Source organism: Xenopus tropicalis, chromosome 4 (assembly GCF_000004195.4).
Source record: "Xenopus tropicalis strain Nigerian chromosome 4, UCB_Xtro_10.0, whole genome shotgun sequence".
Classification (NCBI taxonomy): Eukaryota; Metazoa; Chordata; class Amphibia; order Anura; family Pipidae; genus Xenopus; species Xenopus tropicalis.
Window position 1 is genome coordinate 128663019 of NC_030680.2, and position 19595 is coordinate 128682613.

The 19595-nt window shown below is 40.8% G+C and overlaps 1 protein-coding gene across 2 annotated transcripts in view; it reads left to right on the forward strand.

Annotated features, from left to right (window-relative positions):
* Positions 1-19595, forward strand: part of fbln2 (fibulin 2) — a 53827-nt gene that overhangs the window by 13869 nt on the left and 20363 nt on the right. For both annotated transcript variants that reach the window (XM_018093681.2, XM_031901143.1), the window contains exon 3: positions 3543-3648. In XM_018093681.2, coding sequence (XP_017949170.2) covers positions 3543-3648 — 106 coding nt within the window. The remainder of the gene's footprint in view (positions 1-3542; positions 3649-19595) is intronic.

Genomic DNA, 19595 nt, shown 5'->3' on the forward strand with positions numbered 1-19595 from the left:
TGAAGAAGCCCTGTGGCTGTAGAATAGCAGGCAGAGGAACAGTGGGTGTAGGATACCATGCAGGATGTAGCGACAAGAGTAACGCCTCATTGAAATAAAGAGACCCCAAAAAGTTTACTTTACCCTGGGCCCCACCACCAATTAATAGAGCCCCATTTCCAAGAATCCATTGAACCCTAGTATGCACAGGAATGAATTACTGACCATATACTTAGATGGACTGATTTACAGATCTGTTTCTGAACTTTTTTCTTATGTTTTTTTTTATATATAAATATAGGACAGTTTAAAGCATTTGACCTTTTTCGTCTGGGTTTATACTTGATTTATTTAAGCATGAGCCCTCAAAAAAATCTTGGATCAGCTTTTTTAGAAAAAATATGTCTGCATTCTTTTAAGATTATATTCAGCTTTGGTGAAATATTGCATTCTTTTCCTTACATTGCCGTACATTTCAGCAGATCATTCATGGGCCAAATTAGACTATAAATATTTAGACACAAAGGCAGAGACAGTGGAACCTAATATCATTTGGATTCCAAGGCAAAATTCTAGTCTCCAATCAGCTAACTTGACCTAACACTCGAAACCCCTACTGGCTGTATATCTTATATACTGTATATCTTAGCCGCCCAGTAACCCCTTTTTTAGTTATTTGTCTCCCACAATGTTTGATTCTCTTAGATTCTTTTTAGCTATTTAATACCAGTAATATACTAGTAATTGTAATGATAGCCGCCCTCTAGATAACTTCATTTTTTATTGTATATCTAACGTACAAATACAGGTATGGGCTCCATTATCTGGGAACCCCTTATCCAGAAAGGAAGGTCATATCCCATGGACTCCATTTTAATCAAATAACTCACATTTTTAAAAATCATTTCCTTTTTATCAGTAAAAATAAAACGGCAATGCATAGAGAAAAACAAAACTCGCACATCACTTTGTGGGGCTTTTCTGTTCTCTGGGTACCGACATTCAGTGGGGCTTTATTTTATTTATTTTTTATTTTATTTATTGTATTATAAAACAGCACCTTGTATTTTATCTCAACTAAGATATCATTCTTATTGGGTTTCTTTCATGGTTAAATTATTTTTCAGTATGGAGATCCAAATTGCAGAAAACCCAAGGTCCCAGACATTGTGCATTACAGGTTCCATCTCAAATATAGAGAAAAGTGATATCAAATCTGAATAAAGCCAGTCACACATGCCCAGATTTGGTCAGACAGTTTTACTGCTTTTGACCATTCTCCTTGACCATATGGGCATGCACAGGAAATTAAGGTTGCAACTGGCAAGTATATGACCGACCTAGCCAGTAAGTCGCTAGCTAGGTCCATCACCAGTATTGCAAATTTACCAGCAATGTACTTGCTGGTCAATTTGTAATGCCCTATAATTAATTTAATCATTTCATTTCATAGTGCTCTTCTTTTTATATTTCTACATTTTTTTCTGGTTACTATTTTTTAGATTAGTGTCATTCAGCCATAGTTTAGAGAATAGTTCCATCAATGAGAGCAAACAGGGCATTCTCAGAACTCACCCTAACTGACCTTCAAGTTGAGCCCAGGCCCATTCCAGTAGGACCAGGCACAAAGTTTGGAAACCACTGGCTTATACAAACAGTTAGTTTACCCATTTATCTTAATAGTGCTGTTCTTTTCTGGATTTCCTACTTCTTCTTATGGCCACTGTGTTTAAGATACAGTACATGTTTTTCTAACTGTAAAGCTAGCCTTACTTGAGAGACAGGTGTGCTGGTAATGCCCAAGTCGATACCTTGCTCCTCATAAACCACATCCTAAGTGCCAGCACCCTCTTCGATTGTACTCAAATGACAACTGATTCAACATTTTATATTGGAAAAAAGGATCTAAATGACTTTCTTTGCAAATATTTTGAGCCTGAAATGTCTGGTGGAGCTGATGTAAAAATCTAAATAACAGCAATGCATACCAGTCTAAAAAATGCTAGGCACTGAAATGTGATCTTAAGCAAACTAATATCCAATTAGTGAATTGCAGCTACCTGAATCATCCTCTCTCTATAGGAGTCCAAAATATGATACAAAAGTAGTAAAACTACAAGGAAGCGCACATTAAACAAAAACTATATAGTGTAGTAAGTTATACAAAAGTGAAAATGACCGATAAAATCCACTTATAGTGACTTGTGCACTTTTTTGATCTCTCCTTTACTACACACCCAGTGAGTCAGCCTACTGACCAGATATAGATCAGTATTAAGCCAAATGGAAAGAAATCATGGTGCATATGGTCTTGCAGCAGATCTGCAAATGTTCCAATGCTCCACAGGTTGGACATAGAATATACAAGCCAGTATATAGTGTAGCAAATTTTAATAAATGAGTAAAACACTAAAAATGGGTACTTATAAAGCATCCAATATAGGTATAGCACATAGACAAATAGATGGGTTCAATTCAGTCCAATGCGTTTCACATGGTTATACGCCACGCTTCCTTAGGGACAGGATTCATCAAATAACAGTAATGTTTGTAGCCACCTGTATACATATAACTGTTATTCCAGTAGTGATGTTGGATGAAGCATGGCTGTTGACTATAATAAGCCAGTGAAGTCCTGGTGGAAAAATGTTGAGAATATTTTGCATTAGAGAACTAGACCTGGACAGCTCTGGAGAGGAAGAACTTGGCATAAACTAACCTGAGAACTATTACTGGAACAAATATATTGTCTATACCCACTTTCTTCCTGACCCAGTTCCAGTTTTCGACATTCTTTAAACATCTGTTTGGCTAAAGATGTGTTGGAACCAAACTTTCTCTGAGACAAGATTACTATTGGGCCTTTCCTTATTTCACTATAAAATCAACACATTTGACCTACAGTAGCTTGTTATGGACCAGTCAGCTTGACCTTTTCCATGATTAGGCAAATGGGTCAAGCTGTGAAAACCATGAATTGAAACAGCCATAATCTCCTATGCATCTGCAGTGCTTGCTTGGTGCATTTGCAACCTTCTTTGCAAATTTGTTTTTTGGGGGGCCTAAATCATTTTGTGATTTCACATATTATTTTCTTCTGAATATTTTTGCATAGTAGCTGAGCACTATTGTTTACATTTTCCAAATTATGTTGCATAATATGGTAGTGAGCAAATGGTGGGCTTATGACAATGTTTATGTTTAGATTGGCTATCTTTCATTTCTAAATATTTGTATAGAGAAAACGACTTTGTTTACGTGAAAGTTTTTACTTATATATATGAATGAATAAATAAATAAATACAAAATATAATAACATTCCATAGAAAAAAACGTTTTTGTCTTAATTTATTTAACTTTATTTAATTTGAAATATTCCACACAGTGATAACGCTCATCAGCAGATGTTAGGAACAGGGTAACAGACAGCTATCCATTGTTTCCCTGGGGGTAATAAATGGACAGAATTTTGTACTGACTTTTATATGGCAGGAGATTTATGTATTTTTCTTAAGAAAGGATTTTCTTTCAAGGTTCAGTGATTCATTTTGTATCATTTTTAGGATCCACAAAAGACCTGGTTGAAACGTGCTGTGCAGCTGGCCAGCAATGGTCAATTGATCATGGAGAATGTGAAAATATGCCATTGAGTGCTTCTGAGGAGTGCAGGTATGCAGAGCCTAAAACCATTATATTCCATTACAATAAATAATTATAAAGCTGATTACTACTTTATAGAAGTCGATTTTGAATGGAGGACAGGGTACAAAGTGCAAAAACAGGCACAATCCGCCATATTATTTTTTTTTTTGCATTTCACACTGGCTTATCATTAGCGCTGTTTTCATTAACAACACAAGATGGATTAAGAATGTTAAGGTATTTATGAGCTGGAGAGAGTGCAAAGACTTGTGACTAGACTGGTGGAATGGAAGATTTAAATTATAAGGTTAGACTGTCAGGGTTGGGGTTGTTTTCTCTAAAGAAAAGGCGCTTGTGAGGGGACATGATTACTCTGTACATTAGAGGGGATTATAGGCAGATAGTTGGGGCATCTGTTAGATAGAAAACATCAACGCATCAGAAGCCATCCCTTTAGACTTAAAGAACTGAGGAGCTAGAGACTGGTATAGTCTATGGTTTAACCAATGGAAACCTTACATAAAACATTATTATTCATTTGTTCCCAAGCCCATTATCCAGAAAGTTCCGAATTATGGAAAGGCCATCTCCAATAGACTCCATTTTAATAATAAAATAAAAATAACTAAACTATTTTTGAAAATGATTTCCTTTTTCCCTGTAATAATAAAACAGTACCTGTACTTGATGCCTACTAAGATATAATTACCCCTTATTGGGGGCAGAACAGCCCTATTGGGTTTATTTAATGGTTAAATGATTCCCTTTTCTCTGTAATAATAAAACAGTACCTGTACTTGATCCCAACTAAGATATAATTACCCGTTATTGGGGGCAGAACAGTCCTATTGGGTTTATTTAATGGTTAAATGATTCCCTTTTCTCTGTAATAATAAAACAGTACCTGTACTTGATCCCAACTAAGATATAATTACCCGTTATTGGGGGCAGAACAGTCCTATTGGGTTTATTTAATGGTTAAATGATTCCCTTTTCTCTGTAATAATAAAACAGTACCTGTACTTGATCCCAACTAAAATATAATTACCCCTTATTGGGGGCAGAACAGCCCTATTGGGTTTATTTAATGGTTAAATGATTCCCTTTTCTCTGTAATAATAAAACAGTACCTGTACTTGATCCCAACTAAGATATAATTACCCCTTATTGGGGGCAGAACAGCCCTATTGGGTTTATTTAATGGTTAAATGATTCCCTTTTCTCTGTAATAATAAAACAGTACCTGTACTTGATCCCAACTAAGATATAATTACCCCTTATTGGGGGCAGAACAGCCCTATTGGGTTTATTTAATGGTTAAATGATTCCCTTTTCTCTGTAATAATAAAACAGTACCTGTACTTGATCCCAACTAAGATATAATTACCCCTTATTGGGGGCAGAACAGCCCTATTGGGTTTATTTAATGGTTAAATGATTCCCTTTTCTCTGTAATAATAAAACAGTACCTGTACTTGATCCCAACTAAAATATAATTACCCCTTATTGGGGGCAGAACAGCCCTATTGGGTTTATTTAATGGTTAAATGATTCCCTTTTCTCTGTAATAATAAAACAGTACCTGTACTTGATCCCAACTAAGATATAATTACCCCTTATTGGGGGCAGAACAGCCCTATTGGGTTTATTTAATGGTTAAATGATTCCCTTTTCTCTGTAATAATAAAACAGTACCTGTACTTGATCCCAACTAAGATATAATTACCCCTTATTGGGGGCAGAACAGCCCTATTGGGTTTATTTAATGGTTAAATGATTCCCTTTTCTCTGTAATAATAAAACAGTACCTGTACTTGATCCCAACTAAGATATAATAAATCCTTATTGAAGCCACAACAATCCTATTGGGTTTAATTACTGCTCAAATTATTTTTTTTAGTAGACTTAAGGTAGCAGATCTGAATTACGGAAAGACCCCTTATCCGGAAAACTCCAGGTCCCAAGCATTCTGGATAACGGGTTCTATATCTGTATTTTTATTTATTTTATTTTTTTTGAAAGAAGTACATTTTCTAGTCCTTTAAAGTGCACCAATTTGAATTGACAATTAGTCCAGGACAGAAAAAGATGATTTCTCAGGCTTTTTGTGTATGAAATGTTTCCCAAGACATTAGTCTGAGCAGCCTTTGCGCCAAATTTCCTCATTCATTAGTAATTTGTTACTATTCTAAGAATCTATTCTCTAGTCCAAAAAGTGTGCCAAAAATCTGGAGCTTCTATATTGGGTAACATCTGAGGAAATGTTATTAATGTTACTGAGAACAACAACAGCAACAAAAAAAACCCAGCCCTGTTGTCTGTAATTAATATATGGAAAGAAGTAAAGAGAAGAATAATGAAAGGGATATAGGAGGGGAAATTAAGACCACATTATTGTGGAGAACAGAAACATTGGAAAAGGAGATAAATATGAAAGTGGAAGAAGGAGTATAAGACAAGAGTGGAGAAGGAAGCAATGGAAGAGAATACAATTTGACAGTAGATAGGAGGTCAGTAGTTAGTGGGTCCATGTTTTATTGGTGCCCCCCCCCCCCATCACCCTAGTCCAACACTAATGCAGTGAACCATTATGACCTTTGCTTGCTGTGTTTGGGGGTTTGCATTCCCTTATACACAGTAGCCATGTAACTACTGTACGTGCAGTGCTGAGACTCAAAAATGCAACAATTTGAACAGAAGGAAATATGATTAACCTACAAAAGTAATGGAAATTCCTTGGCATTTGACTTTATTGTGTCTCCGTTTGCAGGCATTCGAGCACATAAACCTAGCATGACCAGGGAGAAATAAAAGCTGAGATCACATGTGGGGGGGGGGGGGGGGTGGTGGTTTAATTCAGTTTACTATGAAGTATAAGCAATAAAACTATGCAGAATTTCTACAGTTCATGCACACGTGCACACAATGGATTGGATTTGACTGTTGAATCAAAGTCAGTTTAATGATCTGCAATTTAATTTAAAACAGTAGCATTTCACTGACTTCCACCAAATTGCAGCGTCTGAAATGACTAGTTGGGCCCATTGGGGAGGGAAGGAAACTGTGCAGAATTAAATATCATCATGGGAACCTCGGTGGCTTCTCCTTCCTGTTCCCTCCTCATGTTCCACTGTTTCTCAATTACCCACGTTCGTGACCCGTAATTGTTACAGCAACTGCCAACTTCATTATTACTGTGCCCCAGACTCCTTTCTCTCTCTCTCAAGTTTGAGTACAATAACTGCGAAATCTGAGCAAGACATTACATAACGTTGATGTCATCCCACAAATGGCTAGCACCTACTCCATCTGTCTCTTGTTATTGCAGTTGAATTCTCCCATAATATTTGTGCAACTGGAAATTAATTGTTTCAGTGTTTACACAGGATTTATCATTCCTAATGCCCATACAATTAGAGGGGTGCTTAGAATATTATTTTTATTTATTTATATAGCACTAACATATTCCATAGCACCCTACTCTGTAGAGATTACACATCATGTCTATATCAAGAAAAACATACATTAGGGCTCATTTAATGATCTGGGCAAAAGCACTGTGTGTGCTAATGGGCACCACATTGTTCCTAGACCCAGTGCAGCAAAGAAGCAATCTGCACCTTGTGCCATTTGTGCAAGATGCAGAGAGCAGCACCCCCTGCACAATGGAGCTCATCATTGAACAACTTGCCCCCATTGCCACTCTCCTGTAGAATGATGTACTTGCAAGGGTATTACATGCGGATAGCCATTGGCCACCCTAAGGTTGTATATCCTTATCATCATCAGACTGGGGTAGTTCGGGGCCCACTGGGGCTGGCACCTGAGGGACCTCCATGTCCATTGGGCCCCCTGCCACAGCTGTGAGGTCCTCCACATGCCAACTCCGCAACCCCCCTCCTTCTCCTATGTGTACATTGTACTATTCCCTTGCAGCCGCAGTTGTGGGGAGGTCAGGGGGAGCACTTATAGTGTCAGACAGGGAGCAGGTCCTGGGCAGCGAGACCTACGAGGGTTGGGGTCCACCAGATTTTTTCCAGGGTTTTTTCCCTGAAATGATAATGACAATGATAACTGGGCTTTATCTCAGGATTGGTATGCTATTTCTGTGTAGTTTTGCCTAGCAAAGAATTAAAATTGCGCTCATACTGAAGTCATTATACAACTTGTACAAAATAAATACAAAATATTTTCAAAAATTTGAATTGGGGTATCCTTAAAGGAACAGTAACACCAAAAAATGAAAGTGTTTTAAAGTAATTAAAATATAATGCACTGTTGCCCTGCGGTGGTAAAACTGGTAAGTTTGCAACAGAAACACTACTATAGTTTATATAAATAAGCTGCTATGTCAACACGGGGGCAGCCATCGAAGCTGGGAAAAAGGAGAAAAGGTACAGGCACATAGCAGATAACAGATAAGCTTTGTAGAATATAATGGGGTTTTATCTGTTATCTGCAAAGTAACCTGTGCCTTTTCTCCTGTAAATGGCTGCCCCCGTGGCTACACAGAAGCTTTATTTATATAAACTATAGTAGTCTTTCTAAGGAAAACACACCAGTTTTACCAGTACAGGACAGCATTACATTATATAGTAATTACTTTTATACACTTTCATTTTTTGGTGTTACTGTCCCTTTAAGGGTTTCTGAGCAGTATGAACATCAGTCCAGTTATAAAACACTTTTCTAAGGCCAACTTTGGCACTGGTGGGAGTGGAGGGGCAATTTGTTGGCCTGTGCTTACACAGATAGAGCTCGGTGTGGCATTAGCCTTAATCTGCTCTGAGAAACTGAGTATAAAATGATATAGTCATGCCTTGGTAAATTAGATGAAGAAATGGCTCTGGCACTTAAGTAGCTTTTAAGGAAAGTGTTTCATTAGCACATACAGGGTCTATTAGTTCTCATTATATTCAGTTCAGTCCTGAGATCTGTTTCTTCCACTACATTTCAATGTTTATTCTATGTTTAATTTGGGATAGAGGAATGCCTTTGCTGTTTCTTTTCCACAAAACATAGCAGCCATTGCTTGCGCTAAGCACTAATTCTTTAAAAATACAATGAAATGGGAGTCTAGAAAGTCTAGTTTATCCAATATAAGCTAATCATGCTTGGAAAATGAAATGATTGCCAGTTTAGAATACCTGGGCTTATTTAAAGAAGCCATATACTACTTATTTATGTTGAACTTTTCTGTGTCCTATAAATATTCTTATAATGAACATTTAAATAAACTAACTTGAATACAACCATTATGTAATGCATTATCACACTTGAAGTCAATGCAGTATTAGATCAATTTGACTTTATCACATATGCATTTTATTTCTATGCTGCCATTCACTAGTTAACTGAAACAACTGATTGTTATTATAACTGTATATATTCTGGTTGCCACTGGTTTATTTTTTAGCTGGTGTCAGGATATTTCCAGGACTTAGCTTTTAAAGAACAAGAAGGTACAGATATGGTTTTCTCTTAAGTCTGCAGCATGTGCCCAAAGACTGTTTAGTCTAGTGCTCTGCTTGTGGCCCTTCATACCTCCCAAAGGGCATGTTTAATGGCCGCTCGTTATAAGCATGTGGTTTTACTAGCCTTTTATATGTGCTAATTACTGGTTTGCAGAAAGTTGAGGGCTTGTTAGCAGCATTTACTAGGATAGGAATCATAGGGGAAGCTCGCAACCATTTGGCTCATAAATGAGTTCTGGAATGTGACTTTGTGTGTGTCTATTTGTCCATGTGTTACTGTACTTTATACATATGTGTTACTGTACTTTATACATATGTGTTACTGTACTTTATACATATGTGTTACTGTACTTTATACATATGTGTTACTGTACTTTATACATATGTGTTACTGTACTTTATACATATGTGTTACTGTACTTTATACATATCCTGGGGTTGCTGTTATCTAACTCCCCTTATATGATTGATAGATGATAGATAGATGATAGATAGATAGATAGATAGATAGATAGATAGATTCCTGGTCCTCATAATTGATGTCACAGTGACTTCCCATCCCTGTTGCCCTTAGCAACCCATCACATTGCAGACATTCCCGTGTGTTTCATAATGCACTTGTAAATTGCCCAGCAATCCAGGCTGCATCAAAACAAAGATATTTGTGATGAATTGGGTAAACTATGTGATTATCAGCTAAATCATTATATATTGGCTAAACAACTGCAGATTTGCTAAACACTCTCTTCTTTGTCTGCTGTTCCTCCCCTTTTTAACTTGATATATGGTGACAATTTAAGATGAGCAGACTTTGACCATTATGCTGTCAGTAGAATATTCCCATTGATATTTATTCCCATGTTCTACTTATCTCATGCGGCGAAAGAATCCCTGCCTTTCCTGCGCTCGGTTATGGCTCTCAACTGAGTCACTGCGGCTCCTTGATTGAATGCAGATGTAGCCTGTATTTATGTGACATTTTTTCCATTAGCCCTGTCATTGACAGCATGAAAATTGGTGGAGCCTTGTAGAAGTGAACTAAATAGGAAGGAAACAGGAACATGCAGACAGGGCTGAAGCATTCATAAAGGATTCTATATATATTTTCCATCACTTCGTAACATGATGTAGTTCTAAGCTGAAAACAGAAAAGTACTGCAGCTATTTGGCTGAATCATTAGGAGTACATAGGTGTCAAGACTTCTGTGCCCTCTTTATTGTTTTTACTTATTATAAACCTATGTAGGTGACACTATGGGGCACATTCATTAAAGGAGAAGGAAAGGCTAAGTCACTTGGGTGTGCCAAAATGTTAGGCACCCCCAAGTGACTTTAATCGCTTACCTTGTACCCCGGGCTGGTGCCCCTGTTAGGAGAAATCAGCACCAGCCCGGGGTACCTGGAGCGAGCGTTTCCTTCTGTCATCAAAATCCATGGGCCGGCGCATGCGCAGTAGAGTGAAAAGCCGACTTTTTGTTAAGGTTTCGCTTTTCACTGTACTGCGCAAAGAAGGAAGAGGAGACGCTCGCTGCATTTTGGCACCCCCAAGTGACTTAGCCTTTCCTTCTCCTTTAAAGCACGAATTTTGGATTGTTAAAAGCACGATTGGAAAATTTCGGAGTACCCTTGATAATTTCTGATGTGTGGAAATTGCACAGAAATTCGTGTCGTGGTTGTATGAAAATATTGTGGTTGCGATCCGAAAGTTACAAAATTTTCATATCGGAACGATTGTAAACAGTGCGAAAACTTTTCTTGCTTTGAAACTTCAATGCATGATTTTGGAAGCCTTCCATAGGGCTCAATGGCACTCTGCAGCTCCAACCCGGCCCAAGGAAAGTCTCCCATAGGGCTCAATGGCACTCTGCAGCTCCAACCCGGCCCAAGGAAAGTCACCCATAGGGCTCAATGGCACTCTGCAGCTCCAACCTGGCCCAAGGAAAGTCTCCCATAGGGCTCAATGGCACTCTGCAGCTCCAACCCGGCCCAAGGAAAGTCTCCCATAGGGCTCAATGGCACTCTGCAGCTCCAACCCGGCCCAAGGAAAGTCTCCCATAGGGCTCAATGGCACTCTGCAGCTCCAACTTGGCCCAAGGAAAGTCTCCCATAGGGCTCAATGGCACTCTGCAGCTCCAACCCGGCCCAAGGAAAGTCTCCCATAGGGCTCAATGGCACTCTGCAGCTCCAACTTGGCCCAAGGAAAGTCTCCCATAGGGCTCAATGGCACTCTGCAGCTCCAACCCGTCCCAAGGAACGCCTCCCATAGGGCTCAATGGCACTCTGCAGCTCCAACCTGGCCCAAGGAAAGTCTCCCATAGGGCTCAATGGCACTCTGCAGCTCCAACCCGGCCCAAGGAAAGTCTCCCATAGGGCTCAATGGCACTCTGCAGCTCCAACCCGGCCCAAGGAAAGTCTCCCATAGAGCTCAATGGCACTCTGCAGCTCCAACCCGGCCCAAGGAAAGTCTCCCATAGGGCTCAATGGCACTCTGCAGCTCCAACCCGGCCCAAGGAAAGCCTCCCATAGGGCTCAATGGCACTCTGCAGCTCCAACCCGGCCCAAGGAAAGCCTCCCATAGGGCTCAATGGCACTCTGCATCTCCAACCTGGCCCAAGGAAAGTCTCCCATAGGACTCAATGGCACTCTGCAGCTCCAACCCGGCCCAAGGAAAGTCTCCCATAGGGCTCAATGGCACTCTGCAGCTCCAACCCGGCCCAAGGAAAGTCTCCCATAGGACTCAATGGCACTCTGCAGCTCCAACCCGGCCCAAGGAAAGTCTTCCATAGGGCTCAATGGCACTCTGCAGCTCCAACCCGGCCCAAGGAAAGTCTCCCATAGGGCTCAATGGCACTCTGCAGCTCCAACCTGGCCCAAGGAAAGTCTCCCATAGGACTCAATGGCACTCTGCAGCTCCAACCTGGCCCAAGGAAAGTCTCCCATAGGGCTCAATGGCACTCTGCAGCTCCAACCTGGCCCAAGGAAAGTCTCCCATAGGACTCAATGGCACTCTACAGATCCAACCTGGCCAAAAGATAGTCACGATAGCAAAGCTTGAATGAATTCAGAATTGTTAATTCAGAATGAATTCAGAAACTGCCACCCTGGACCTGGCAGTATCTCTAGGGTTCCCAAAGCTTGTTGCATCAATATGCCCCCCAGATTTACCCCCCAATGAATAAGGTTTGAACAGAAGCTGAACAGAAGAAAGCATCATCTTTATTATTAACACAATCTTTTTTCCCTATGGTTACATATATTTACCCATAATTCCTTGCATTTGGCATATCAAGCATTCAAGAACATCTCCCAGATAAAACAGGCTCCCCAAAGGATGAAGTGAGGTTTATACAGACAAAAGAATGAGAAGGGCAGACTACTTAGCACCAACCATCAATTGCACTTTAGATTTAATAGCCAAATAAATTGTTTAAATGAATGGAAAATATAATTAATAGGATAGAAAGATAAGATAAAAAGACATATGAAGTGTGTTATGAAATGTTTAATCCTCCTTTGTCTGCCTTCACGTGCAGATCTGTGGAGAACCTACCATGAACTTCCTCTGCAGCTGCTGTGCTTTCTCTCTAGGCCAAATTGCAAGAAATTAGGTGATTTTCCTGATGAAATATCCCAGAACATATGGGAGTGATGAAAATGATGACGCTAGCATCTGTATAAGAACTTCACTCCCACGTACATACCTAAGAAATATGGGTAGAAAAACAATTACATACTTACACAAATTAATTCTGAATCTAGGGTTCAAAATGCAGAGGCTAAAACACTGATTTTGGTGACGCTGGATGAACCAATAGAAATGGATTTTGAAAACCTCCACCTAAAATAGAAGGCATGTTTTTGCCCACTACCCTATTACACAATGCTAGTTCCAATCAAGTCTACTGGGTCTAAGGCCAGAACCCTGTGGCCAAATAAAAAGCTCTAATACAGGTATAGGACCTGTTATCCAGAATGCTCGGGACCAAGGGTATTCCGGATAAGGGGTCTTTCCGTAATTTGGATCTCCATACCTTAAGTCTGCTAAAAAATCAATAAAACATTAATTAAACCCAATAGGATTGTTTTGCATCTAATAAGGATTGATTATATCTTACTTGGGATAAATCACAAGGTACTGTTTTGTTATTACAGAGAAAAAAAGGAAATCAGTTTTAAAATTCTGAATTATTTGATTAAAATGGAGTCTATGGGAGACGGGCTTTCCGTAATTCGGAGCTTTCTGGATAATGGGTTTCCGGATAAGGGGTCCGATACCTGTATTCCATACCTAAACCTATACTCTAGTATACCTCAAACCAAAACTGCCTAAATGCTAGACCCTCTCTGTGCACATTTCTTTAGCCATAGTACCACTGGGTGTTGGTAGAATGTATTGGGAGAGCATAGTGATGAGCGAATTAGTCCCGTTTCGCCTCTCAGGAAACTGCTGTAAAATTAGTGAAACAGCGGAAAATGCAAATGCCCATGTGTGTGACTTTTTTTTTTTTACACGCCACCCATTTCTTTTAATTGCACAACTTTTTTTTCTGAATACATTAAAGTCAACAGTCATTTTTTCTTGATTAATTTTTTGTTGCAGCTAAATTTCGCTACAATTTCGTGAAATGTCATGTGGAAATGCAGAAAATCCATGCCTGCCAATACATTTTGCTTATCACTAGGGAGCCTCACATCAAAGCCACCTAAATCCAAGACCTTCTATGTGCACATTACTTTACCCCTAGTCCTACTGGGTGTTGGTAGAAGCTATTGGTAGAGTCTCACATCCAAGCCACATTTATCCAAGACCTTCTATGTGCACATTACTTTACCCCCTAGTGCTTCCGGGTGTTGGTAGAAGGTATTGGTAGAGCCTCACATCCAAGCCACATTTATCCAAGACCTTCTATGTGCACATTACTTTACCCCCTAGTCCTTCCGGGTCTTGGTAGAAGGTATTGGTAGAGCCTCATATCAAAGCCACCTACATCCAAGACCTTCTATGTGCACACTAATTTACCCCTAGTCCTTCTGGATGTCGGTAGAAGGTATTTGTAGAGCCTCACATCGAAGTTACTTAAATCCAAGACCTTCTATGTGCACATTACTTTACCCCTAGTCCTACTGGGTGTTGGTAGAAGCTGTTGGTAGAGCCTCACATCCAAGCCACATTTATCCAAGACCTTCTATTTGCGCACTTATTTTTTTCCCATCTCACTTGGTGTTGATATAGGGGGTCCTTTCAGCGGCATTTGCACTTAACACAGAGTGGTGAGCGGGAAGTCCCTTAGGATCATGGTATTGGGTAAATGGTGGTCTACATAACCTGACAGTGCAACAATCTCTAGGGGACCCTGCATTTAAGTATGGGGTCAATGGCAGAAATCATGGGACTTTGCCACCAATATAGAAAATAAAGAAAATGAATGTCACTATAAACATTTCCAAAATTGTTGATGTTGCATCACAATACTATTCAGCAGATAATTATTGCTTTGAGAATCAAAACTGCAGAATGCAAATCTGTTTGAGAGTTGGATTTATGTCACAAAATGAAAGCTTTACCCGTAGGACATTTTATTACATCTAATGGAAATTTGAAATTGAACATAAAGGCACCAGGTCCACTTTGCACACAATAAAATAACATCCTTTTATTTTATCGTCGGCCGTTCATATGAATGGTACATAATCATGGAAGACGCAATCTTGGGTTTTAAATCTTTTGACATCTTTATTATCAGTGATGAATATTACCCACAGGTCCCTCAAGGATATACTTTTGTTTTCCCCTTTACCAGAAGGACTTTCTAAATAGACTGGAGCCATAAAGCAAAATCGCATTTCTTTATATAGCTTGTTGGAAAGCCAACATCACCTCTTCTGGATAAGTAAGCAGCTTGGATTTGCCAAGAATTTCTTGGAACAAAGAGCCAAGGAATAGCGTATAGCCGAATGCATTGGTATGTAGGTTTTATGGTTTCCTTTAAATAGCAGCAAGTGCACAGCTTAATCTTGCTCAGCCAGTGAAAGTGCTGCATATTGCCTGGAGGATGTTGAATATTTGTAGTTAACTATTTTATTTCGTAAAAGGCAATTAAATATGGGTTATTTTCATGATGTGTATTGCCAACCATCAGCCCAGTTAGAGCTCTTCATTAACCTGCTGGGTTCCTTCAGTGCTGGGTTCCTCCATTGAGATGGGGGGGGGGAGATTGCCTATATAGACCTGGATTTTAGACCCCCCCTAAGCCCCTATGTAGGGCATTATTAATATAAGGGAGCCTGCTAAGGCAAGATAAATAACAGGGTGCCTAAGTGGTTGGGTTGTTACAGGGTAACATGTTATAAACTCTTTCTCATAAGCAAAACCATCTCTCTCTTTCTTTCAATAAAATGTACGGAGTATATAGAGAATTAGGGGCCCTAATATTACTTTGCCTGAGGCCACCAAGGGTCCTAATCCAGATTTCATCAGCAGCATTCCCATGATGCATCCTTCAGTACTTTCTGACCTAATCAGGATATTAATATAGGTTGAGTTTACAAGTGTGTGTGGTGGCAGATATATTTTACATTTATTTCAAGTGGAAAAATGCCACAGTGAAAATAAGTGGCAGAGAAAGCAAATCCTTCAGCCACACCTTCAGTGCTCCAACCCTTCTGGTAGATGCATCATGAGCAGATGGGAACGTGTCCCCAGACACCTACGTCTGAATAGGGCTGCAGGCTAAAAATAGGAGAATCGAAATTTTCTTTCATCGGAATTGCTTCTTCTGCTGAACTCTGGGCTGTACCACTACCTCCCTCCTGCAAGGGAATCCTAATACTGAAACCAAGAAACTGAGACCCTTCAGGGAAGCCCTACTCCAGTTATAAGTAGCATTTGGTACTTAGATAGGTACTTAAGAGTTGAGAATTCTGTAAACCCAGTTCTAAAAACCACTTTGCCTGGCCTAGTGTACATCTATGTAGCTATGTTATGCACAGACCACAGGCTGGACAGTAAACAGTTAAAGGGATTCTGTCATGATTTTTATGGCGTACTTTTGATTTCTAAATACACTGTTTACATAGCAAATAATTCACTCTACCATTTAATATTTTATTCTTGAACTAAAAGTATTTTTTTAGCTGTAATATTGGTGTGTAGGTGCCATCTCAGTGCATTGTGCCTGAGTCTGAGCTTTCAGAAGGAGCCAGCGCTACACATTAGAACTGCTTTCAGGTAACCTATTGTTTCTCCTACTCCCATGGAACTGGAGGAGTCCCAAGCCAGACTTACTATTGAGTACTATTCTGATACCTACTGGGAGCTGCTATCTTGCTACCTTCCCACTGTTCTGCTGCTCGACTGCTGGGAGGGAAAGGGAGGGGGGGTGATATCACTCCAACATACTTGCAGCAGTAAAGTGAGACTGAAGTGTATCAGAGGACTTCTCTAAGGGTATGGTTTCTCTTATGGCAGAACACTTCTGGGCCTTGTGGATCCCAGGCTTCCTGGAACACATCCACATAGGTCAGATGCGGCAGGCCAAGAAGGAAGATCCACCCCTTCTCAAACACCATATTATAGTGTGGTAGGGTGTGGTCTAGACTTGAGCCAATAATAAAAGTATATGTTAATACCAAAATAGATACATGTGTCTTTGCACAGTAACAAGGAATAAGGAAATGGTGGGGTTTAAAGCCATAGGGGCACATTAACCCTATGGGTTCCTACATAACCCAATAACCCCACACCTTCTGGATCCACAGGTAAGAACTGTCCCACCTGAACAGAGACAATTGGGAGCTGGAAAACAAGACTAGGTATAGGTTTATACTGTATGTGTAGGGACCCATAGGGTTTATGGCCCCTATGGCTTTAAATCCGTACAGTTCCCTTAGTTGTTGGGCGGAAGGGAGTGTATCTAAGCAAGTTTATTTACATATGTATGCTATTGGCTAGCGGGTAGGGTGACCACTTCCTGCCTCACTTTGGTATAGTGCTGGGAAAGGAGTAGCACTTCCTCTTTGCTCCTGCCTAAGGAACAGGGTGGATGTTGGGGGAAGTCGGGGAACAGGGCCCGTGAATGAGGCATTAGATAGTGGCAGGTGTAGCTCCCTTTATAATACCAGTCTAGGAGTGTAAGGCAGTTAGGGTTGAGCTAGAAAGAGCAGTTCCCACATAGGACTTGCAGTTTTGGAGGTATCTCTCCCAGGCCATATTGCCTATAGTGTAGGGATCCCAGTGAATAGGGAATCCGGATAAAGAATTCCCTGAGGGGATCCACTATAGGGTGTGGCAGAGGTGCAGTGAGATTCCTGCCAAGTTTGCCCGCAGTGGAGTGTCAGTCTGTATTACACTCTGCGTGTGATTTTGCCAAGGCCCGGATTTGTGGCGAGGCCAAAAAGGCCAGGGCCTGGGGCAGCACAAATTTAGGGACAGCATGCTCCCCAAGCCGCACTGAGACTTCGTATACGGAGCTCACATACGGAGCAATGGGGACTGGGGGGCAGAAAACTTAGTTAAATGGGGGTGGCCTCAGGGCACCATGTTAGGAAATCTGGCCCTGATTTTGCCTGTACCACTGGCCTTTGAGAAGCTGTATTGTGAGTAAACCCTGTGGATGTTTAATAAACACCTGTTATTTTGTTGTTTGCAAGAACCTGGCGCCCTCTGTTTTAATTCTCTGTATAGCATCAAGAGACGTGTAGTTGCACAACACCCTCACCTTCCTCTTCCATTTAGGGAAGGCCCATTCTGAGTGAGAGAGTCCAGTGTAACCCATGTTCTACTGGTACTAGTCCAAGAAGGCAGTTATTCAGCTGAAATAGAGGTAACATGTTTAAATAGAAGAGAATAGTGTTCTGCCTGTAGACCATAACACAGCAACAAAAATGAATGATAAATGTGCTTATAAGAACTTTATATGCAATTCTTTCCAATTATAACTGTTGCTATGAGTATCTGTACAGTGTATGAGTTATTTGCTTTATCTCTAATCCGGCAGGTGCCTAATGGAAAAAATGATTTATGCACATTGTGTTCCCATTTCATCATAATTCTGAAGTGACCCAGAGGCTTCACCTCCATGTCCTGAAGCTTTGCAACATGATCTTATTGAATTAGCCATTAGGGGTGCGGAAGGACATGCTTAGCTAGTGAGAAAATGTGGATTATTCTGTAAAGCATTAGCAGATACTTTAGCATTGCACACACAAACGGGGTAATGTAAAAAAAATCCTAGATGCAAGTGTGCACCCCTTAGTGCTCATCTACAGAGTAATAAAGGTATGCTGGTCCTTGTACAGAATGCCAGATCACAAATCTGGTGTTAGCGTTGCCACCTGTCCAGTTTTCGCCACATCATAGCCAGTGTCGGGCTGGGCTGTCAGGGCACCGGGAAAAAACCTGCGGCCCAGGCCCGATCCCCCCAGGGTGCTCCACTGATCTGCCAGTCTCCCCAAGCGCTGCAGGTAAGTTTAATTTAGGCGTGCTTGGGGGAAGGAGTCAGACGGGTGTTGGGGGCCCCTCTGGGGGGGGTGAAGGCGGCGGGGGCCATCATTGGGGGGTGCAGGGGCCCCAGAGACAGAAGCCCTGGTTGACCCTGCACCCCCCAGTCAGACCCTCGTCATAGCCCCATCCCTGTGACGGAGCAGCCCATCCCAATGGCGTCACGCCCCGCCTCCCAGCCCGGAGTTCCCGGCAAGGAGAGATGGTAAACCTATCTGGTGCAAAGAGCAGCACCAGGAAGTGCTTTTTGCCTCCCCTGGTAACTTGCAGGCCGCTGCTGGCTGAGGAAAGTTTCTCAATTTGCATTATGGCAGCAGCGCCCCTAATTGAGCCCTTAAAGCAGAATGCAAGTCAAAATTTAAAAAGCATACTGCCCAATAGTCCTCCTATTGTTTAGTAAAAACGCCACACTTTTGGCTCACCTAATCAAATATTTACTCAGTCACACTTACTTCACATTTTCTAGAACAGACAGCCATCTCTAAAAAGTTATTCTCCCTTCCTTTCCCTCCTTGCTTCATACTGCACATGTGTTTCATTCCCCCCCCCCCTCCCCTCTGCCAGATCCGCTTCTGATTGGCTGGTGGGCATGTGTAGCTCAGAACAGGAGACAGGATCAAGTTACACACATGCTCAGAGAATAGGAAGGCTGCCGCTGGCACCTACAGGAAGGGGAGAGAGATTTCAGTGATGTCACTGTAGGCTTCACACTGCTGTAGGCTGCCAGCACCATATCTCAGAGAAGCAAGCAGGGATCTGGGAATTTAGATATGCAGTAAGTACTTAAAAAGAATGCCTTTAGACTTACTTTTAATTTATATTAACCTTTCATTGTCCTTTAAGTCTAAAAAAAAACCTTATGCCTCTATTTTAGTCGTATATTTCTTAGCTTGTTTCTGGGGCTGATTTTTCAATGTTCAAATTTTCACAGCAATTCACTTTTTTTTCTAATCTTATGAATACAAATGATGGTTTCTAAAATGGTTTTAATACTAGTTAAG